General features: G+C 42.2%; 1 protein-coding gene across 14 annotated transcripts in view; it reads right to left on the bottom strand.

The window, feature by feature from the left end:
- Positions 1-24,916, bottom strand: part of KMT2C (lysine methyltransferase 2C) — a 187,526-nt gene that overhangs the window by 97,280 nt on the left and 65,330 nt on the right. For all 14 annotated transcript variants that reach the window (XM_048951479.1, XM_048951493.1, XM_048951489.1 and 11 more), the window contains 3 exons: positions 14,564-14,770; positions 11,254-11,390; positions 9,498-9,607 (listed from right to left, as the gene is read on the bottom strand). In XM_048951479.1, coding sequence (XP_048807436.1) covers positions 9,498-9,607; positions 11,254-11,390; positions 14,564-14,770 — 454 coding nt within the window. The remainder of the gene's footprint in view (positions 1-9,497; positions 9,608-11,253; positions 11,391-14,563; positions 14,771-24,916) is intronic.

Raw genomic sequence — 24,916 nt, forward strand, 5'->3', positions numbered from 1 at the left:
CACTAGTGGAAGTTAATAACAAAACCTTCAGGGAATTCCAAACTATTTTTTGCTAATGCTTTGGTTTTGCAAGCTGCTGAGTACACCAATCTCAGCAGCAGTTTTTGAGCTACTGCTTAAAAAGCAAACTGATGCCAACAGAGTAGGATGTGTACTCCTGAGTTTCAAACTAAAATATGCTCGTGTGATTTTTTGAGGATAGGTGGAAGCCCTAAATGAAGACCCATAGCAGAAAATAATCTACAATTAGCAGGAAAAAGGCTACTACTAAGACTCTTTTGACTGGAATAACCAAGTACACTGTAGAACTCTAACTTCAGTATTGAGTTTGAACTTTAGAGTTCTTGTTACAAAAAACAATGTGACCAACATCCATGAAAAAAAAAAGATATATAATTGAATAATACATTATTTATAAGGGAAACAGCTACAAAAGGATTAGATTCTAGCTGTCTATCAGTGCCCAAAAGCAATGCTACACCTCAGCAATGTACCATTGGGGTGTTTTTCCTTTCGTCCAAGTGCTATCTTTGAAAGAATAAACTTCTGAAGGCAGAAGAGATGCCTTATTTCTATAATGCTCACAGCATCATGAGCACACAGTCTTAACTAAAACTAACCAACATTAACTACAAAAGATCTATCAGCCATTTTTAAAAAGACTGAATATGAAATATTTAAATAAACAGGAGCCACAAGGGAGATGGGAGATGGGAGTAAGGCAGGAAAATGAGGTCTGTACTCGACTATCTACAAAAGGTAGGAATTGGTTGGCACTGCTACACTGTCTTATTTAAGTTTTGATAGGTATACTTGCTTTGAGATATGTAAGGTTTTCTGCTTATATATATATATATATATACACATATATTTACACACATACACACATGTATATACACACACATATCTGCTGAAAATATTAATGGGATAAATAGACTAAACATTTAAGAGCAGCAGCAGCCACCTCCCTGTGTCCTACAGCTAAGCACCACCATGGGTTACTCTGTACAGCACACAGAGGCACTCTGTGAGGAAGAGCCCAGTCTCGACCGAAAACGATGATCTGCCTTTAGGGGACTTCCTTTACTCTTCAGAGATCAGGTTCTGTCCTTTTTTAACACCCTGTACGTAAGGCCCCAAAATAACTTGGTAGAGATAGAAACTCCTGAAATCAAATGCCCAGCAAGAGTGCTGCCTCAACACAAACTCCAGTTCATCGCCCCGGTGCTTGGAGTAACATTTAAGAAAGGCACCAGGACGAGAGGAGGAGGAGAAGGTAAGGATTTTCTTTGGGCATATTATGGAAGAAGTGTTTTCTACTCAAGTCATGCAAAAAGGAAGAAAAGGCCTTTGTGAAACTCACTTTACCAGTTTGGAACTCACACTAAACAATTTTACTTCAGAGCTTTCAGTAAATTATTTCGGTGAATGTTACCGAATAAAGGAAACCTGCACTGGAAATTCCTTCAGGAACATAAGCCCTTTCATGTTTCCCAGCCAGGCTTTTTGGCTTTCATTTCTGTGCTACTGCTGCTGCTTTTCTGGTGCCCCCAGCCCATTTTCCTGCTTCCTACACTTCACAGACTGCCCCTCACATCTGCAATACCCAATTCTGTTCAGCATCAAAACCCCCTCAGAAATTTCTGTGTGGTAACTGTCTCTCTTCCCTGGTACAAGGACCCAGATATTCAAAATCCAGGATTCAAGAGAGGTGCATATTTCTAAGGAATCACCTTGAAAACCCCACACAGTGAAGACTGTAAGGCTGACCCTGCTATCCTGGTGCTACAGCAGGACCAACCGCAGCACTCCACAGAGAGAACAAAGGAATGTGTGAAGCAGCAAAATAAAACACTTCCTTTAGATGAAGACATACCAACTCTGTCTTCAGGAGGCTTGTGCACCCTGAGGGTTTGCCCTCCCTGCTGGCTCCTACGTTCCAGAAGTGCAGTTAGTGGGAGAGACAGCATTTGCACAGACCCACCTCTGCACGGTGACACTGTGCTTTGTTCAGACCTGGAGAGCACAGGGGGAACCGGACAATGAAGTCACAGGAATTGTATTAATGCACTGAAAAAAAACTGACTGCTTACGGAAAGGTCTCTCTTATTCTAAATAAAGTTTATTAGATAAGCTAAAATGCATTTTCCTTTGCAAAGGTGGCAGGAGTGAAGCTTTAGCACGAGCTTGGTCTGCACCAGAGAACAACATACACTTGCATTATCATCAATGAGTTATACTGACAATAGCACTGCCCATGTTGATGCACTCACTATTTTTTTTCCCATCTATTTGGAAGCAAAAAGGTAGGGATGAAAACACAGCTGCTACTTCACAGAAGGCACACAGCAAAGTGAATCAACAGAAAACCTCAAAAAAAAAAAAAAACATAGCCAAAATCCAAATCTAAACATGCATCTTTTCCACTGCTTCATCTCAGGAACCAAATACTCCTCCAAACCATGGCTTATAAATTAATGCCTTCCCTTCTTTTGTCAACAGAATCAACTCATTAAAAGATAAAAATTAGCCATAGCTCAATTAGTCTCACATTATCATGTGCTCCTTTTTCTCATCAACAGGACCAAATTATAATGACAGCAAGTTATAAGGTAGCAACTACTAGGAAGACTGAAAAGTGACATCAATGTACTTGTTATGAACCCAACCACCCAGCAAGTCCTGAAATTTCTAAACATTCATCAACATACACTGAGTGTGCAGTGCTAAGCTATCAAAACATTCACAAGTGAGCAACAACTACATCAAAAATGCAACGAAAATAAATGAAGTTTTCTGCCTCTGTAAATGGAAAAGTCAAAATGAAAATCTATTTCAGAGCCCATCTTTCACCAAAGTTGCCTGGACTTTTTATTACCCCATTTCTTCCCCATGCTGCTGCCTCTCACTCTGTAACCATACCACTGGGACAGATGATTTTAGATGACAGGAGTCCCCTCCAATGTTTAAATACTTCGCTCAGGACCGATGCTCAAGGGTGGAGTCTCATTACATTCTAAGGCAGCCATACCTAACATGCTTAAATAATTTCAAAGACACATTAAAAGCATAAAAGAGTTCTTGATTCATGTTGTTCAGTTCCAACTAGATTTTCTTAAGTACTGTCAGAGATATAGAAAAATGTATTTCATTTTGTACCAGCAAATGCAGTTTATAAAACAACTGAGGACATTGACAACTGTCTTCCGAAAGCTGAGCCCTAGAGTTTGTAGATTTAAAAAGAGTGTGTTCTGGTAGGAAGCAAAATTCTTCACATGTGAGAACGACACATTTTTCTTCTGTGTTACACTGCAGAAGAAAAAATGGGATGCACAGAATCCCACTGGATAATTTAAAAACAATAATAAAAATCTGGCAAAAGTGACTGTAGGGACAAAACCAACTACTAGGCAAAAAGCTGGTTTTCTTTTTGTATCAAATCTCCTTTTTTACTTGATTCCTAGAACCAGATTATAGAAGAAAACAGGAGAGGGTGATTTTTTCAATAATCTAGTAATTTTAAATGTCAGCCTTCTTCCTTCTTGTCTGCTTGTTCTCACTCCTGCCCTATGCCCTGCTCCTCTATTTTCATGTATGCCTTGCAAAGCAGCTGCTATGGGACAGTGTCATTCAATAAACAACAGTCTGTCATGGCACAGCTTATTTTAATTCCAAGGGAAGAATATTTAAATCATTGCTCATGAGGCAGTATTAATGAGAACTAAGTTTTAAAATCTTGCTGAAGAGGAAAATATCTGTTCTCAGCTGCAGGATCTGCAAAAAACTGAGCACATACTGGTTCCCACAGCAGCTCCTAAACCTCAGCGGATTTGCCAAAGCCGTGTTGGCATCATTTATGGTATACAAGGGTATTCCAGAAGAATTATGTAGAGTAAAACAAAAACAACTATGATCATTTTAAGATGCCATGGCTGCTTTGCGGAGCTTGGAAAATACAGTTATAAATTCATTGGCATAGCATTCCTGGTGGCATTTAACAAGCTGTGAGAACTGCCTGATTCATATTCTCCACAACACAGATGATCTGACTTTAGGTGACCAAAATGCAAACTGTTCTGGAACAGATTAGGTCGCAGAAGACAATTTACATTATTAAAACATTAGGTACCAAAGCCATACCTGTAGTCACTGCGTCTTTCCTTGAAGTACAAGATTTGTCTTCAACAGCAGGAAAATGCCTACAAATCCCTAGAGGAATTCCTGAGGCTAAGAGGTGAGGTTATATTCCAATTGTGGGCAAACACTTCAAACAAACAAACAACCTGTGTGTTTTAACTGGTTTTCAACTTTCTCCTCCATTTTTTTCCTCCTTACAGTTTAGTTTCACAAGAATCATGCTCAAACTGAGTCTTAAGCAAAGAACTAAAAAACACTGTAGGTGCAAAGGATTAGAAGAAAAAAATAATCAACTGAGAATTTAATGCATCAGCCTTGTTACATTGCTCCAAGTGTGAAGCATCCACAAACAACCTCCTGCCTCTGGTAGCAGAAATCAAGGGAAATTGCTTTAAATAAAAGTAAAGACTGTGTTACCAAGAGAAAAGGGCATACAGGAGAGAAGAGTGTCAAGACAGCAGAGTGTTTTATAGTTTGGAACAAGGCAAGATGCTATTGATTAGCTCGCCTCGATGCAAAGCAACAAGTCCTCCAGTTCTCAGCAGCGATAACGCGCCAAACAGCCTTCAGGAACTCAGCAGGAGCAGAAAACAGCTGCCTGCTCCTGAGAGGAGATACTGCCCTGATTAACTGAAAAAAAAGGGATGGGTGGGAGAAGATGAGAGCAATTTCTCAGCTCTCTGGTTGTGAGAGCCTCGGTCCTGAAAAAACACTTGGCTGTTGCTGGAAAAATGAAAGCTCTCAAGTGGATAAATACACAAGGAGCCATACAGCATCTCAGAGTTAAGAGAAATCTTACAAAATGAAAACAGAATAATACTGTGTTTTGGGATGACTCCTTCCTATGCTTCAACAGTACTATGTTGCCCTTACTCAGTCTTTAAGCAGATAGGAACCTCCTCAGTTTCCACCAACACTGTTTTCTTTGACTCTGCTATCCTTGGTAAGCTCTCCCAAACTTGTAAACTGTTCTCTGTGTCCTATCACAAGAGAGAGCTGGCTGGGAAAGTTGACATTACATTGCTTTCTTGTCAACAGAAGCTGTCCAAACATTACCTACTGAGTCCTCCTTAAATTCACTCCTTTAATTGGGCTAATTGCATATTTAAAAATAAAATAAACAACAAAAAAAACCCTACCTTATTACATTCTGATTTGCACAACTTCCTTAAACCATTACCACAAATCATTTTCCCTTCCTAGGCAAGCCATGTAAACCCCTATTGCTAAAATCTGCCCAGCCCACCAGGGTCCTTCAGGGCAATTTACTGCAATTTTGGTGTACACTGCTGTAGTTTAGAGTGCAAGATGCTCGAGACAGGAGCAGAGAGCTTTCAGCAATTAGGGGATAATGCAGTGATGTGGGACTTTGCAGCATAAAGAAGAGTTATGCCTAGACAACGTAAGGCAGATGAGTAGTGAACTCTATTTTTCCTGAGCAGACTGTAAAGCAACAGCCACCTACTCAATATATGTAAAATGAATAAGGAAATTATAAAGTAGTATTTAAAAAGACTTGAAAATACTTCAGAAACCACTCTCGCTAAGAGCTGAGCAGACATAAGCCCTAAGGGCCTCCATTTTAAATGGCAGTGCCAGTAAGCTCACCCTGTATCATTCATCCAAGCATCAAAAGCCAGAGTCATAAAGAAAATATAACACTGAAGCCAAAAATACAAAGAAGACCAGAACCCTCTGTTTATCCACATCTACTATTGTTTGGTGTTTGTATTTTTTAATAAATCCTCTCATTTCTGTCCAGTCATTTTCCTTTGCTTTATTTCAAGTCTCCATTTTAGTATCATCTCTGCATCTTAGCACAAATATCTCTAAGAAAAACCAACTCTTCATAACATTGGCAATATGACAACTTCTTTACTGTGGAATTTTTTTTTAATGTACTGAGAAGAGCACTTATAAACTATAAGCAATGAAGATAAGTTTTGGATCGAGTAAGTCATAGGAAGCTTTCTCCTCTACATCATCAATCTTTTCTTTCAAAACTTGAAACAAAATGACTCCAGAGCCCCATGAAAGAGTATTCAAACACTATTCAAGCTCCAGAGCTAAAAATCTGAACTCTTATGAAGGATCCTGAATGAAGGTCTGACAGCTACGCTCACCACCTGTATCAGCAGCTCTGCCTTAGGGCTTTTTTAGTTCGAAACGTGGTTCTGAGAAAATGAACTCTTCAGTTGCTGGTAAGCAAGGTAAGCAGTGAGATTAAACAAATCAACTGAGCATCCATAAGGGCTACAGCAATATGGAAGGAAAGACAAAGAGCCCACCTATGTCTTGATGCAAAGACATGCAAGACATTGGTCAGGTGCCTGAGTAAATAAACTGCGTGAGAAATAAAATGAGTGAGTGGAAAGAACCAACTGAAGAAAGAAAGAAACACTAAGCAGACCATTTTGTGAAATGCAGACACTGACATCTCTGCAGTATTGTTTTTAAAGCCTTCAGAAAACAAAGGCCAAGAGGAGAACCCAAAAAGAAATAACATAATTCCTTGATCTATTCCAGAGTATGTATGTCCACACGAGCTTCATTAATGCAATCACAAGTTCAATGAATCCAAATGGACATCTGAACTGGTAAACAGAGTAACAAGAAACACTGTCATATCCAGTTAGAACAGATTTGCAAACAATAGACATCCTAACAAATGAGAAACATCAATGTAACATCAATGTAACTTTCAGACACCCTCAAAGGTAAGAAATGCAACAAATTGCTCTCCACAGCTTGCATTACCTAACCCTAAAGACTTCACTATCAAGAAAAAGGTTATTGCATGTCAAAAAATAATCTCTATGCGAAGATAAGGAAAAGAAAAAGTACTTTCCAAGCTAAAGGAAGATGTCAATGCTACAAACCACATCAGAAACCCATGGGATGCCGGAGGGACTTCCAAGAAGCCAGAAATCCACAAACAACAACAACATAAAAAACGAATTTGGTGGCAAGTAGGGGAAACAACATACAGCCTGTTTCTATTTAAATTATTCTTCTGCAAGCCCTGAGCACATACTTGCATCCGCGCTGCCAACAGTGCTCAGAACATTCAAGCAGATACTTCGCTCTTAAAATGCAGTAACATCACACTAGAAAGAAGCCCAAAATGTTAGCAAATGCAAAATGCAAGCAGCTGTAAATGCTAAAAAGTACATGAAATGAATTGCTATCCCACTCATTCAATACCTTCGGAAAAGCCTTGCACAAAGAAAAGTTTTTGCAGCAGAATATGATGAGCGTCTTCAACTTCTTTGTGCCTTCTTTAGCTGAGTGACAAGTTTTGAAGCACTGAGGACAGTGAAAAATGACGACCAAGCACTACAGACACAACAAAGCAGTTGCATACAACTCTATGCAGCCCCCACAGTGCTGCTCCACACTCAGGAACAGAGAACTACAGAGGAGTTTGCAGCTTATTTCTTAAAAAAATAGCAGCAAAGCCATCCCTGGAGACAGTGGGATGAAGATGACCCATTCAGTCCAGCTGCTCCTCTACAATCAATCTCCCTTACGCTCTCACTCTTGCTCTCTCCCCGGGGACTTTGTAAGAAGGACAAAACAGAATGACCAAAACAACTGCTTCCTTTGTTGGCTGACTGCTGTGCTGGAGGGAAAAAAGTTTCTCAAGATATTCAGCAAGGCCTGAATAGAAAAGAAAGTATGTACAATGGCACTTGATTCAAAACTCTCTCATCTCTATGCAGTGCACTGAAAACATTTGCAACAGACTAACCTAAAAAAATTAATAGCAGAATTTGAGATCATGAGTAGAGAAGCTACACAATGGCTCAAGGAAAGACAAGACTGAAACAGGAATTGTACTGCACCAGAGAGATGTGGAACTCTTCAAAAATACGTTGTTAAATATTTGCATTATAAACACCTACATCCAACTGAAAGTGTGCTAATGGCATCAGGCTGAGGTACCACCAATAGCAGGGAGGAGCAAAGTACCATACAGAAAGAAGCAGAACTGAAATAATGCAACCAGGATCAAATTCAACAGAGCAAAGTACAAGCTTTAACACTACGAGGAGCCTGTCATAAACCAGCTTATGAATTGGAAAAAGGCCACGGATGGCAATGAGAGGATAACAGAATGACTACAAACCACCACCACAGCTACTTAAGAAAGAAAGGTAACCAAAACCTACAGTGAGATATAAAAATGATGGATGGATGGATGGATGGATGGATGGATGGATGGATGGATGGATGGAAACCTAACCCTATTCTTTCCATTCTTTTTATACATGCACACACATATGAATGCTTTAACATCTTCAAACTCGTTTAGAACTCAGTTCTGTCAGGTTCATTCACTCTGAGTAGTCTTCAACATTGAAAGCAGACGCACAGAAATCAATTATATTATTCAAAGTAAAGCATTTATTCAGTATGAGTGCATGTAAAAGCAGATGGCACAAGGAGAACTGTATTATACAGCTCATATTGAAAGGACGATTTAAAACAGCTTTTTACTCCACACAATGGAGAACATTTACTGGCATCTTCCACATTGTTTTGTTATTTTAACATAATGCAGAACTTTAAGAAGCAATTAAAAAATAAGCCTTAGCATGATCATTGGGAAGACAGCAAAATTATGCACATTTGCTGATAGCACAACTGATGAACAGAGATAATAAAATTATTAAAATAATCCACTAAACACGACTGAGAAAAATACAGCCACAAATAGTAAAGTCTGTGTGAAATAGGTCTCCTCATCGCTCCAACACAATGCCACAAGGAGAGCATCCCTTTCAAAGGTGTCTGCTTTATCACAAGTCCCTGCCATTTCATAGAGAAACACTACCTATCTGGGTTGCCCCAAAAGTAATATCTCCTATTACTTTCAGAACAACATCTTTCTATCAGTATTTACAATAACAACACAGGCTTGGCAGTAAACACTAGTTTTCCTGTATCAACTTTCTAGCTTGAGAATTTTTGTATTATACGAGTCATAACATTTCAGAATATAAACCAGCAAACAAAAACTTTCCTCCGTTGAGCAGGGAATTTGCTAATTTGAACTCAGCTTTTTTTTTTTTATCTGTATATTGCTCAGCTGTGTAGTTTCTACATTCCACTTACCCTAGAAGAGGACTTGCAGTGAGAATTAATGGAATTGCATGGAATCTATCATTAAGTTTCTTGAAGAAATTGCAAGAGTAGGGTTTTATCACTAAGACTTGTACAAAAAACCACTATTATGAACGTAAGCTCAGAGATCTGTACGTGGATATTGTTGGCAATACCTTGTGTAGCACTTGTTTCCTGCTTGTTTTTCAGCCCCACCCCACCAACTATAAAAGCACCCTCATCATTTTACTCACTTCTGTGCTCCCTGAGACAACAGCTTTGTCCACGTTCACCGATAGCTGCTCTTCAGTCTGGCAGACTCCCAATGACCACTCTGCACAGCGTTGATGAGCCCAGCAATGACCTAATGCAATGGGAGAGAGCAGCTTCAGTTTTACAGCTCTATAAAGCATTTCCTGTTAGCACAAAACTCAGTTCTAATAGTACACACTTGCCAGACAAATAGTCTCTCCTCTTGCTCTTCTCATTGCAATATTTAGTGGCCTGATTACCAAATATTAAATATACTGCAGATATTATCAAATGCTAAACACACTGCAACCTTTTGACACATAAAAAGTCTCTCACTTCATCATGGTACACTCCATGCATCTGTTTCTAGTTTTCAGATGCCTGACTATAGAATCATATCAGGGGGTGTATACAAAATGTCTGTGCATGAGACACTCACAGAGTTGTATCAGATCCTGGGTTTTACTGCAGATAACATTCATCTACATATATACTATTAACTTACATTTCCCAGTGACTGCACGCAGATCTGTGTGTTTATGTGGAATGCACTCAAACGATGCTTCAGAATTCTACATAAAACTTTTGAAAGTCCAAAATGCACCACAGCACAGAGAACTGTGCCAATACAACAAATGCATTAAGCAGATATAAGCAGAAATGTTTTATTGATAACTCAGTGTCTGCACAAGGAGAATGTGCAGAATTCAACAGGAATACTTTAAAATGCGTTTCTAATTCAATCATGGGAAAACCAGCTGCAAATAAAGAATACTTCTGAAGGAACTCTGAGACAGCTTTTTAGTACATTTGAAACAATGCTTTACACTAGCTGCTGAAATTAGGTACTGCAGTTGGCCAACTTCATCCTTCAGCCACAAAAACAAAACAAACTCCCCAAGAAGTTCGGCAAGGGCCTGGGAAGATTCATGGACAAATAATAATGACAACTTAAAATAATTTAGATTGATCACCCCCCCTGCCCTACGCACTACAGTATAACAATTTAGAACAAAACCTTATTTTTTTCTAATTAAACTTCAAAATCAGTTTCTACACTCATGAAAGAATGACATTTGTATACTTGCACTGAGTTAAGAAGAAACATATTTGCATTTTTGAGGTAAAATATGTGAATGGACTCTTGGCATCAAAGCGTGAGGACATAAATGCTTTCCACAAAAGTAATTCATAACTGACTAAAAAGAGAAGCTCCATTAAAATGAAAGAACAGATGACAAAGCATACAGTTTTTTTTGACAGAAAATCTGCAGATACTGGAAACATGTGAGCATAAATCTGTTGTTCTTCCGATATCTTCTCTTCTAAATCTTTCCTTCCTTTATTTTAGATCACCTAACTTCACGCTGCCATTGTGGAGGGTTAAGCTATAGAATTCTGACTTTAAGAATTATGTTAAGCTGAGTCACACTTCTTTTTTTTTCCTCCCCAAAATACAATCAGGATGTTGAAGATATTACTACCTGAACAACTGAAAAGATCTCCAAGATCACCGAGTCTGACAATCAACCTGATCAACCAAGTCCCATCACTAGGACTGTCTGTCTGGTACACGGATTGGAAACCACACAGAAACACCACATAACACTGGCAAAAGTAAGGAATGCAAAATTGAATACCTGACAAACACCAGAGCACAAAAAATCAGCTGAAAAAGCTGAAAAGCTTCATTCATTGTCAGTATAGCTACTGTACCCACACAGATGGATGAGAAACGAGGAGAGAAATGAATCTTACCTGTTGGCTCAAATAAGGCTTGAACATCAATGTCATCTGGTAAGCCAACTGAACTGAGTTCATCCCAGAATTTGACAACCTGATCGTCAGAAGCAGTTTGGGTGCTGACACTCGTACATGATGTACTTAATCGAGATCTGTGCCAGGAAGCAGAAGAGAAAAAAAAACAAACAAACTTAGAAGTGACCACATTCTTTGTTCAATTAGCCAGGTTCTTCTAAGTGATACAAAATACAACAAAAATTATTTTATTTTCAAGCATAATGAAATATAATCAACATCACCAAACATCTGCCTTCCTCATACGTAACCCAACATTTTGAGGGTTAACCAAGTCTTCAGTTACAGCTACTTTTCAATAGCCAAAAAAAGTACTTGACGATTTTCCCCTTCCTGGAGGTTGCTCTCCTGCCATTGTTCAGGATACAAATGCTGACTCTTTTTTAAAAAAATATCCAGTCCTGTTTAATATTAAGACTTGCCCAGCCCTAGGGACGGAGAATTACATAACAGTCTGTGCTACCCTGGGGAAGAAGAGATGTAAAAGAAAGAGTGAAGGTGGAGAGGAGCATCGTCAGCTCTCATACGGCCCTCTCTTAGCATCCCAACAGCTGGTGCCTGGTACAGCACTGACAGCACCCTCACATACTGTCACTGCCTGGGTACATCACAGCAACTGTGCAGGGATGTGAGCAAAACAAAGAGAGAAAAAAAAAGTGAAAGTGCTCCTGGAAATAAATATACTTATCCAATGCAACCAGGATAGTGTGAACAAAACGGGGGGAAGATACAGGAAAGAATGTGAGGGAATTCAGAAATGTAGTAGCTACTACCAAGTGCAGGCTACTATACTGTGCTGATGTGGGAGGAGCTAGTTCATAATCTTATTAACTTGCTCCCCAAATTCTAATCTCAATGGAAAGCAATTAACAAAACTCAGATGAGTCCTGCTAACAAAAGGAAGTGATGATTCTTCCTCCTTTCTTTCTTACAGGCAAAAAATTATCTTGGGCATCTAAAGATCTACACTAGGCTGATTTACTAAGTTCTGACTTCATCTAATGCTTTTGTGATTGTTAGGAAAGATGTTGTGTTGTTTTTTTCTTAAACTTCATTTTTCTGCCTCATTAGTAACTCAGACTTGAGCATTTGCTGCTAATTCTGAGTTTATAGAGTTGAAACAGCATAAAAATGCCTTAAGTCCTGACTGCTCTCCTTCTGGGTACAGTCATTGAAAGGGACACTGAGAAGCGACCCAGTGCCACTATGCCAAGAGGTCCTGCAAACAACAGGCTGTTACACTGCAACAACTGTGCCTTTCTGATTGGTGGTAAGAAGGAAGGGGAAGGGGAAGGGGAAGGGGAAGGGGAAGGGGAAGGGGAAGGGGAAGGGGAAGGGGAAGGGGAAGGGGAAGGGGAAGGGGAAGGGGAAGGGGAAGGGGAAGGGGAAGGGGAAGGGGAAGGGGAAGGGGAAGGGGAAGGGGAAGGGTGGGGAAGGGGAAGGGGAAGGGGAAGGGGAAGGGGAAGGGGAAGGGGAAGGGGAAGAGAACTTGTGGAGAAAAAGAAGAGTAGCTTTCCTTCCCTCTTGCACTACCAAAGAGAGTATTTCAACATTTTTAAGGACTAAATTATATCCTCATGACTCATGCCATGACAGACGCCCGCCTCCTCCCACCAACTCCAGCACTGTCAGCACCGAGGGGCACCAACATCAGGCTCAGAGCACAGGGGCTGAGCGCATCAGCAAAGAGTTTGACCCCAAGTGCTGTGGCGTTCTCAAGAGTACAGCGGATTTCTGACAAAATCACCTTCAGTGAACATCCTCATTTACTCTGAATCATCCTGAACAGTAACATACTTCAGCCCAGCCTGAACTTTGTGCTTAGTCTCTTTTCAGGCCACCACTTGAAATGCATAAGGAGTGAGGAGGGTGGGGAGGGGGGCTGCAGCACACCGCTTTCTCTCCGCCGGCATTACACAACGCCCATTTTTACACTGTTGACATAATTATTTGGCAGCACGCTGCATCCTGAACAAACACCAGCAAATACAAAGCCACACCGAGCCACCTCCAGTCACAGCCGCACACGAACAGCGCCGAAACGTGAAATCAGCGCTTCGAGAGGCTCGTTTCAGAGTCAGTGACAGACCCAGACCGAACTCCTGCAGTAAGAGGCGCCCGGCGACGCGCGGACCTAGCGCTGCTCGGCGGCCCCGCGGCCGTTCCACCTTAAGGCGGGCGCTGCCGTCCCTCAGCCGGGCCCCGCAGGCTGGCGGCGGCCCCGAGCCCGCAGCCAATCCCCGGCCTCCAGCGCGGCCCCGGCCCCGCGCTGCCCCGGCCCCGGCCCCGCGCTGGAGCGGGCGGCACCGCGGCGAGGGCGGCCCCGGAGGGAGGCCGTGGAGTGAAAGCCCTGGGGCTCCGAGCGCTCCTCCGTCCTGCATATTTTTTTTTTTCCCAGAATTACTGGATTCCATAATTCAGGCGCTGCAGCAACTCTCCTGTGAGGAGACAGCTGAGATGCTGGGGGCTGTGCAGCCCGGTCTCATCAGTGACAGCTGCTGTCAGCACTGCCCAGTGCCAGGACCGAGGCAGCGGGCCCAAAGTGGCGCACAGGAGTGAGCACCAAGCAGCGCCGTGGTGCCGTGCGGGTGATGCACCCCGGCACGGGGTCTCTCCTCGCTCCAACGAGATGGCCAGCCGTCACCCGGGGCTTGGAACACAGGCAGCTTCAGAAGCCCCCTGCTCCTATCCTTCTGCATGCTGCCTTCAGTTTACTTCAATCTCAAAACAGACCTGTGCATTGATAGTAAACACTTTCCTATGGTCTTCCATTCAAGATTCTCACTTAAGGGCAGAAACCAACCTGTTCCTGCAACCATTTCTGTACTGCTTGCAGGCTTAAAAAAACCACGACCCAAAGCTACTGAACCATTTGGCGGAACGGTTTTAAACTAAAAGAGGGGAGATTTAGATTAGATGTCAGGGAAATTTGTCACTGTGAATGCAGAGAGGCGCTGCAAGAGGCTGCCCAGAGAGCTGTGGAACACCTCCAGGGATGGGGCATGAGAGCTGGGCTGGACAGGCTCTGGGCAGCCTGATCAAGTGGCTGATCTGGTGCTTTGCAGCCCCGCCTATGGCGGAGGAGTTGGATGATCTCTGAGGTCCCTTCCAACCTAAGCCATTCAATGACTCTTATTAACCACATCAACTTCACAATTTTCACAAATGCAACAGTACCTGCAGCACATTTCAAAGCCGCGTACAAACCAAACCCATAAGGCCACAGATAGTTATGGTGAAACACACTTACTTCTTCTGCCCTCTCTGTTTGCGCGGCACTGAGTTTTGCTTTGGAGTCCTCTCACAAGCTCCATCGGCGCTGTCGCTGGCGTCGCTCTTGTTTAAAGGCTGGTTCTTCCATGGGATGATGTACCCAGGAGTTGGGCTGAATTGTTTTAAATCTCCTTGTCCTAACGAGCTTCGTTCACCACAGTAACAAAAGGCGCAGAGTTGTTCGCTGTGGGAGGGAAGATGATTATTTGGGAGGGGGAAAACAGCAGAAACTGTTCCATCCAAAATCAACTTCTGTGCCAGGTCAACCCTTCATATCAAAACAATGGCAGTTCCCGAGTGCTGTCAGAACCCAACATTATGGAAGTCCATTTCCAACTACTTATGTAAAAGAACTTTTGCACTCACAAAAGCGCATGACTCCAAAAAGCAAACAAAACCCACCAGGAAATATCCAAATGATTAATATAACCTTTCCATTCAAAACTTCTCAGCGTGTGACAGTTTGTTACATCCCAGCTGTAAGGGGATGGGAAGTGTGAGCGCTGTGTCTCGAGGCACACGTTAGGTAAAAGGTGGCAGAAAACAGGGTAGGGTAGGGTAGAAGAGAGTAGGGTAGAATAAGCATAATTAACAACCACCCTCATTATAAGACCTCAGCATTGCCACCACAAAAAAGGGAAAGCCTTCTGTACATGTTGCACATGTACTACACACGTACCTTTCTACAAGCACATACTCAGTGTGCTTATATCAAAAGATTTATTAAACGTGGAAACAACAGCACGGGAATAGTCACAGCCATGACTGCAGTCACTCTGAGCAGGGTATGCACGAATCCAAGAGTCCTCATTTCACATATAAAAACAACACCTTGAAGCTTTACTAGAGGAGATGTCTATTTACAGAACTGTGACCATTAAGCTCTCCCTGTACCATTTGCAATTATGTTTTAGCATGCATAACATAGCAGCAGCACTGAAATGACAGCTCTGACAGCCCTCCTTGTGTCACATCATATGGAATCTACTGAAAAATATTTCTATAATAAACATATCCACAAACTTAAAATGTGAACTTCTGCAACTAATGCAGTTTGCATTGGTTTCAAGGGAGGCCATTTAACACATTTTTATGCCTAAATGAGCAATTCTGTTTTCTTCATATTTACGCCTTGAAGACCCCATAAAGATGCCTCAGGGAATCAGGCACTTGGCTGGAGGCCTCGTTTTGACTGGATCCCATTTAAATAGATGTAAGCGCATCTGCAATCTGCAGATTTGGGTTTTGGTCTGCGCTGGCTGCGTGGATGAGAGAGGTAATGTGGGAAGAAGAGGAGATCTTAAAGCTAAGCTTGTGCATAATATTTACTGAATTTTGAAAGGAGAATATAGAGTGCCCATGCCTTTCCAGCCAGGTGAGGCATGAGCTGCAACAGAAGAATAAAGTAAAAAAGTTCCAACTCAGCACAGAAGACACTGAGAATCCAGGAAAACCCCTCCGACTTGATTTTGCACACTCTGAGCCAAGTCCTTTGCCCTCACCATAAAACAACACCAGGAGAAAAAAGAAAAAAAAGAAGACAGCAAATACAAGTACATGAACTGCTATTACAGTACTGGTAATACCAGGCAGAGTCTAATGAAGACAGCAGTGTATCATGAATTCTTAGCCCCAGTTGAGGCCCCACACTTTCACTTACACCATGTAGGCAGCACTGCTCTTTCTCCAGGGCACACATACTCCTACGTGGGGACACGCAGCTCAGTGGGCACATAAAAGAGGTCCCATTCCTGGTACTCAGATGAACAACCTGCCATAGTACTGGTGGGGAATGTTCATCTTCGTATTTCTGACTTCAGTCACACATCTCACATGGTTCCACCCAAACTGATGGCAAACATCTGCCACTTTCCAGAAATCTTTAGGAAAAGGTACCCAAAGGTAAAATGATGTAAAGAAAAATGACAATAAACGTAGCATGAGAACGGGGGTTGTGTGGTTACAGCTGAAAAGTAGGTATGTCTCTGTCAAGCTGGTTCTCAGGGTGGCATAGCAAGCCACAACTGCTATTTGTATGTCAGCGAGTGTAACCTATCAGACCAGTAGCAAAACCTGACCTGACCTCGCAGACAGAGTTTGTAAGAGGGTAAGCAAAGCTCTTTGGGCTAGCTGAGGCTGGAGAGACTTGTGAGGGGACTTAAGGGATTTAAGCAGGCAGCACAATGGCCTATAAATTACAGTAGTTACAAACACGAGATTATCCACGGCGGAATAAATAATTATTCACACATCCTGTTAGGACAGACTGTCGCTACTCACTAACAGACTTGATAATTACGACTGAAGGAACAAAGCTCCTTCAAATGAAGTCGTAGCAAACATGCAATAGTGTTAAGACTTAGAAAAGAATATGAAGCAGTAATTTTGACAAACATGAACTTTCTAAGCCGTAGTACCTTCCAAAGGCACGCAGGGGTAAAGCAGACGTTTCTGGAGGCTGCCTGGATCACAGCTTTCTGCGGGTGGAACGAACAGCAGAGCTGGGAGATTCACAGCTCCGCCGTGGAGCGGTGCGGACAGCTGTGCTGCTGTCAGGAATCAGATGGTTTGTGCTGCTGCTGCTCCAGCAAAGCTGTGGACGCGGCTGAAGGAAGCGCTCCCAGCAAGGAGGGGGGTTGGGGAATCCTTTGCTAAAGGCTCGTAGGTGCATAAGTAAAAGAAAGGGGAAGCGGAACGTGGTCAGACTGCTGTCAAGAGGCTGAGAAAGGAGGGGGAGGGAGGAGAGATTATCAAAGTCATAAAAAAAAAGAAAGGTTCTGATGCTTTCAAGGGAGAATGAACAGAAATGCATTGAGCACCCAGGGAGCTAGCAGCAAACAGAGCCAGCGTACTCCCTGCCCAGCAAAAAGCACCAGTGCTCTCCTCCTTGACTTGCCATGCTGCTGCTCTGTCATGCAATACAAAGTGGCCAGTTCCACCGCGTGAGCCTTTTAGGTGTGAGTGCTCAGTAAATATTTTAAGTTATGTCTGTATGGACAGAAGGTAGAGTTTTTTTATTCATATCATCTGAGGATAGCAGAAAGTACTTACAAATCTACTTTCCATATGTCAATATGCAATTAGAGGATCTAAATCTGTGGTGCAAGTAGAGCTCTCATATTGAAGATAACAAAATTGAGATACTGGCAACTCTTAAGATCAAACTCAAGATCTGTTATCATAATTAGCATATTTTCAGAACAGCCTAATTCAAAATGGGATAACAAGCAAGAGATGGTGTGTTACATATCTTTTTATAAGCTTCTGAGGAAAAAAAGAAGCTTAAGCTCACCAATACTGCACTGAAGACACACTTATGAAGCTCCAAAGGAAAATTTAAATTCATCATTATTGTTAACTTCAATGCAACTCTAAATTTTCCTAGAACAGATGCTACCTTACACACATAAAGTTTAAACTTCCACAGGTGGTTCATTGCCAGGAAGAGCTGGCAGCTCACCTCATCCTAAAGGACTTCATACATTTGTATGCCCACAAATCTTAATACATGATGCAAAGAAAAACATTTTCCGAACAAAACAGACGTGCAGCTGGATTTAAGAGATTCAGTAAAAGGCACTGAATTTAACACCTGAGCTAATGCCTGGTCCCACCAAGCCTTGAGAGGAAGTCCAACTTTCTGAGAAGCTCAAATCGATGCCCTGTCTGACAAAATCATGTAAATCTCAGCACTCTGCTGCTGCCATCGTCTGCTGCAAGCCTCTTCCACCAGCAGAACTGACACAGCCCCCTGACAAGAATCTCAGATGCTACAATTCTCCACAGTCTGCATCCCAGCAAAAGAAAAGAAAATGCCCTACAGACAGTTAATCCTGGAGGAAGGGAGAACAGTCACAATTTACTTAAGTGATGACATATGGACATTTAGGACTCATCCTAAAATACAAACTTTCTTGTTCAAAGGATTTTGTTTCGACATAGCATTGGGCAACCAGTTGCACAATATTAAATTATAACCAGAGAGGAAAAACATCTTCTGGCCGGCTTGCAAATATTCCGTTAGGGAATTAAGGTAAAACTGATGGTCCCCAAAACTTTGTTAACAGAACTAAGGCTGACCATCAGACTTACCAACACCTGAAGAGCACCGAGTGCCACTACAGTTAAACCCCCAAGAGCAAACAGAAGCCCTCAAGGATCCTTCTGAGTTGGCAAATGGCACCAGGGTATCCTGTGTCAGCCAAGGCTCTGTGACAATGAGCAGATGTGCAGACTGAATTAAGGAAACATGCTTTGTTTACAAGGTCTCCCGTATCTCACAGATCTACGCTCATGTCTGTATGAGTGTTGCTGTGCTATTTCACATTGGTCTCTGAGTTACTGTGACCCTCGATGGGATCAGCAGTGACCCCTCACCCTCCTGCTCTTCATACCTGGGTGGAACTCGGGACAATTTGCAGCCATGTGGGGCACTGCTGTTCATCCACAAGCCGAGGGAACACACCTCTGCCTCCTTTCGTCATGAGAATCCTTTCCTACAAGCACACCTCTGCAATTCTCTTCACATCTCCAGGAGACCTGCACATCCCATTGCTAAGGAAGAAAGCAAGTGCTGTGCTGATCACATCTACAGGTATGGTGCTTTAAGGTACACGCTGCTTCTAATACTAAATGATGAAGGAGAAGGCCTGGAGAAAATCCCTCAGCCTCCTATTCTGTATAGAAGTGCTAAGGATCCCCTTCTTTCAGGGGAACCCAAAAATCCAGCAGAGATGAACAGAAGCTCTTCACAGCAGGAGAAATACGAACTCATGAATTCAACTCAACAGATGCTCTCCTCTTACATCTTCTCAGACTACATCTTCTTACATCTCAGACTTACATCTTCTCCTCCCAGACTACAATGGAACAACAACTGTCAAATAATTGTACTGTGCGTCTCATCTTTTCAAGCACTCTGATTATTAAGAGCAGAGCTTGTCACTGCTGTTGACACAGGAAAACCCGGGTTGTGGCAGTTCTGTTATGGCCTGCTAGCCATAACCACTGCCTTAACGTGATGACCACTGACATGGCCTTCACAGGCCATCACTACTGCTATTTACTACGACTGCATTAAAGTTTTTCATTTAAAAACTAAAAAGAAAGCAAAGAGGGTATCATTTGATTTTTGCCATGAGTTTCCTTTTAAATGAATCATGTAATCATTTTTGTAACTGTCCAGAAATGTCTTTGGGATGCCTTTTTCACATACACCTTAGCACTTCTGAAAGGTGAAGCTGAGAGGATTTATGCCTACTTTGCACAGTATAAGCAAATTTGTTACAGATTTAAAATGTTTTAGCGTGCATTTTTCACAATTACAAATAAGCTCAACACAATGAAACGGAATACTTGGGAGCAGAGCAGAACTTATCATAGAATGGTTTGAGTTGGACTCAATGACCTTTAAAGTCCCTTCCAACTCCCCTCCAAGGAGCAGGGAGTCGACAGAACAGAGGGATGTGTACAGTTTATCAAAGCAGACTGATGAGAATTGGCCTTGAGAATTAGTTTCCCAGCTAACCCTGTTAGTTGTTTTACCGTATGTTAAAAGGCAAAATTAAACACTACGGGGGATCTACTATTTACTTAGCTGTGCCAAGTTGTGAGAATGCACTCTTTGCCTTCGCCCTCATTTTATGTTGTGTTATTTACAGAGTAAATTGTTTTTCTCCTTAGTGAAGATGTAGCATTGTATTGCTTCTGAAAATTCAAATCAAGACCTGCAAGCTGCGTTTTAACAGAAAACAGATCCCTGACTTCAAACAATTCCAGTGGTCTGCATCAGTGTGTGTTCTAATATGCGAGATACTCACAGAGGTGAAGTTATTATAACACTTTGGGAAGCGTGGAATATTGCCTTTTCATCACCTCAATATCGTGCCAGTCTCTGAGCTTTGATAATAAAGAAGCCTTGAAGGAAAACTACTAATGCACACTTTGGAGCAATCCCATCACAAGAGACTTCATCTCCTGACACCCTCATCCCAATGACTTCCCATCGATAGAGCACAGCAACACAATCCATTGTCCTGTTGAATGGATGATACTGAGGCCTGAGAAACATGAGAAGTACAAAATAGAGATGTTACAAAGATGCAGAATTTCGCAGATGTAAGCTATATTTAAATGCTTTACATGCGATGTTCTCCTTCAGGAAACTGAATCACAAGACAACTTGAAATTGTGAAGTCACTTGACACTCTACACAGAGGCGGTTTTGAAGGCAGCATGTAGCTGCACAGTACAACTCCTTTAAAAAAAGAAGGGTGGGGGCAGTTTGTATGAACTTCAGAACTTCCTGTGAAGAATTTTCAAACTTCTAAGTTTGCACAAAGCAATTAAACAACATTAGACAGTAATTGCTTTCCAATTTCTTCCAACTGGCACAGTTGGAGTTCTACAGCCATATAATCTACTTAATGATACTCTTGCAATTTGAAAGAAAGCATTACCCCCCTCCAGCATTACCAGCAAAACAACACTTTTTTCCTGAGTTTTTAAGATTTAAAAAGTACAAATATGTACCACATGTGCCAGCTTTAATCTAAACAAATGTTTAAAGTTCAATTAGAACTTCACATGCCATAAATACAGGGGGAGTTATTAAAATGCCAGTGTTAACTAAAGTGAATGCTGGTCTGTTCCAAGGCCAAAGTCTTTCTTCTATGTCCAGCTGAATTGACTCTTGGTCTCAAACAAAAGATCCCACATAGAATACAACTGTCAGCAGACCTCAAAGGTGGTACTTCACACTGTTTTGAGAGGTATTTTGTGAATGATAAACACCTCCCTCCAAAAAAAGAAGCAGCGTGGCCTGTATCTTCACTGTGCCTTGGCACCCAGGAAGTATTATCTGTTCAATACAGATTCCCTCTTCTGGCAAATCAATATACATCATGCCAAAAATGCACTGCCCTTGCAGAGCTGGCAGCACCTTTTAGGAGGTTTGTCATAGGTAGCTTTGTATGAATGCTAAATAACATCTTGCCTGAAAAATGCTGAAATTCAATATATACCAAGTTGGCTGTTTTTTCAAGAAAGTCCCATCAGAACTGTTCAGTCACATTAGGGAACAGCAAAGCGCGCTGTTCTGCATAATTCAAGCCTCCCATCTTTGAACACTTGCTTACAGCAGACATGAAATACAGCAGTGAGGCTCTTCAGCCAGAAGGGCGCTGGGTCAGGTTAAAGGTCCGTCCACCCAGTATGGCCAGCGTTGGAAATACGATAAGCAGATGCATGGGTGGTGTTAAAGAACGGAGCAAACATCTGATACTTGCCATGTCCCTAAGTATTTTCAGTTCAGAGCTTTCCTGAATCAGGCACTACTCTTCAGTATTCAGCAATTCTCAGTTTCACTCCCATGAACTCGCCAAGTTTGCTCTTCAATTCACTTTCCTTTTTTTTTTTTTGCAATCCATAACATCCTTTGGCAAGGATTTCTGCGCCACTCCAGACAACTGTCTGCTGTGTAAAGAACCCCCTCTCTTCATTCTGCATCTGGCCCTGAGAATTTCATTTGACAAATCCTTAGTTTCTTGTACAGAACAGTCAAACACAGCAAACCCTTCTGAGGCCACCTACCATTCTGTAAGCCTGTTCTCCTCCTCCCCCAGTCTCTTTTGCAGACTGAATGGTCCCAACTCATTCGCCTCCTTTACGTATAAAAGTTACTCCTTACTTCTCAACCTTTTTGATGCTGTGACTCACCTCCATTTTTCCATATTTCTTTATGGAGGTACAGATATACTTTCTATAACCCCACCAAAGTTAACCCAGACTTCTTTTTCTGAATGTTTCTGATCCCACCAAGCAGACCACACGTGCTCACGCAAAGCTTTGGCACATCAAAGCTACGAGCTCAGAAACTCTCAGCACTAAGCATGCCCCAGTCTCGCAGCATCTCTCAGACTCCAGATGCACCATCCTTTCCGCTTGTAAAGCTCCTGGCAAAGGTTAGAAATGCTCACAGGACCATCTCTGCCACAAAAGCTTATGGCTGCTCTGAGCCCAGATTTTGTCATTTAAATTGCCTGTACTTGCTGTCAGCCCTCTGTATGCCTCCATGAAGAGCAGCACAGATATGAAGAGGAGAAACTCTCATCTGGAATGCACAGCAGTGGAGCAGGAGGGAAGACGAAACCATGGCTTAAGACTTGAACTGGATGTGAAGGAAGGCATGAATGAAGGGGCAGGTTGAGTCCAAACACTTACTGTGCAAGGGACATGGAAGGTGATGGGGAAACAGGACAATCATAGAATTATAGGATGGCTTGGGTTGGAAGAGACCTCAAGGATCATGAAGCTCCAACCCCCCTGCCACAGGCAGGGCCACCAACCTTCACATTCAATACCAGACCAGGCTGCCCACGGCCCCATCCAACCTGGCCTTGAACACCTCCAGAGATGAGGCATCCACAGCCTCTCTGGGCAGCTGCTCCAGCACCTCACCACTCTCATAAGTAAAGAACTTCCCCCTGATATCCAACCTCAGTCTTTCCTCCTTCAACTTAAACCCACTTCCCTTTGTAATAGCACAATAGCACAAATGACACAGAAGCCAAAGGAAGCAGGAAGAGAACAAGAAAAACAAATATGAAAATGGAGGAACTTGTGAGAAGAAATGTCACAAACAGAAGCAGTGGTAAGGGAAATGCAGACCTGTTGAGAAGCCTAGAAAGAATGCCGTAGAGCAGACTGTGCACAAACTGATGAGCAGAAAGTAGGGTTAGAAATATAAAGAGAATGGAATATGATGATGAATCATCAGTATGAAAAGGAGTCTAACAAATAATGCTGGAGGGGGAAAAAAACAGACAAGTTGACATTTGGAAGAAATGAGAGCGGACGCTGCATTCACTGAACACTGGAACTGAACTGGATGCCAGCCTCCTACCACCATTTGCAGCCAGAAAGTACCCATGTAATCCTCAGACAAAGCAGGCATCCCATCCACTTCTGCGCTTGGTCTGCATGAGGCTGCCTACCAAGTACTGCTGTCGGTACTTCAGCATGGTCTGACAGACTGCCAGCCCTGGAATCCAGCTCATGGGATGCTCCTGTCTACCTGCCATCTCTCAGAGGGAAGAAAATCTGTCCAAACAGTGAACAGATCTGGCCTGCCAGAGGTAGGCTGGCTGCCCACAAGTGGCAGGACAGCTGTACATAAGCAACAGGGCAAAACCAGGTGGAGAGAGGCAGCTTAGCAGCCCGGCTGAGACAGAAAAACTGCCGAGGAGCCTTTGTGAGAGGTAAGCTGTGACAGAAAGCAGGGCTCCACAAATCTGGGGAACCTGCTCACACAGCACAGGAGGCATTTCTAAATACTGTTTCAGTGGTTGGATCATCTCTATATAGATGGACTGTGGAGAGCTGTGCAACTTAAAGGCATGGTTATGCATGCCAACCAGGCAAAAGTTCCACACAACAGCATTAAAAACATTAAGGCCACAATGTCAATTGTGCAACTCAAGTATAAGGCAGGATTAAAGCTGCATGTGAAACCTTTCTTGGCCCCTCCCTGTGCAATACCCATGTTGTGCTTCAGGAAGGATGTGGATCATTTGAAGAGAAATCAGAACAAGGAGAAGAATCAGAGCTCAAGAAAATGTGCTCTAAAAGAAAATGAAAATAGGAAAGAAATTTGGGATTTTTGTCATAACATGCTGGGTAAATGAACTGACAGCCTTTTGCAGAGATGAACAAAGTAATCTATCTTTCATTTTCTCTGGCAGATGGTACAAGAAGTAATGAGATAAACCCAGAAAGAAGAAAATCTGAGTTAGACCTTACAAAAATCTTTTCAACATTAAAAACACTGGAAGATACTGTTTGAGGAAGAGCTGGAATTATTATTACTGGAAGAATTTTTAGCAATTTATATCAAGTTCTGTCCAGAATGACAGCTGTAGTTACCAGCCTTGATGATTAGATGACTTCCAAAGGCCCCTTTCAGCTCTGTGAATCTGAGACAGAACTGCTTTAACAACTATCAGTCTAAAGGCAAAACCATGCAATGATTTCAAGTGCATTGATTTCAGTTGCCCTGTTTCATTCACTGGGTCCACATTCTGCACACAGAATTCTTACAGAGAAGCATTCAAGTAAAACTACAAACCAGGTAAGAACACATGTGCACAAAGTGATCGATGTTTCAGAATTAATCTTAATTCTGGTATCTCCTAAAGTAAGTGCTTGACTTTGCAACTTAAGTTTTAAACATATTTGATATTAAATTTTTTATCTATCTCCCTCCTGCCTAAAGAGATCTAGCTTCTCCTGCCATCGCTGCAGTGCTGTTCTATCTGGATTATCTAATCTCTGT

Source organism: Lagopus muta, chromosome 7 (assembly GCF_023343835.1).
Source record: "Lagopus muta isolate bLagMut1 chromosome 7, bLagMut1 primary, whole genome shotgun sequence".
Classification (NCBI taxonomy): Eukaryota; Metazoa; Chordata; class Aves; order Galliformes; family Phasianidae; genus Lagopus; species Lagopus muta.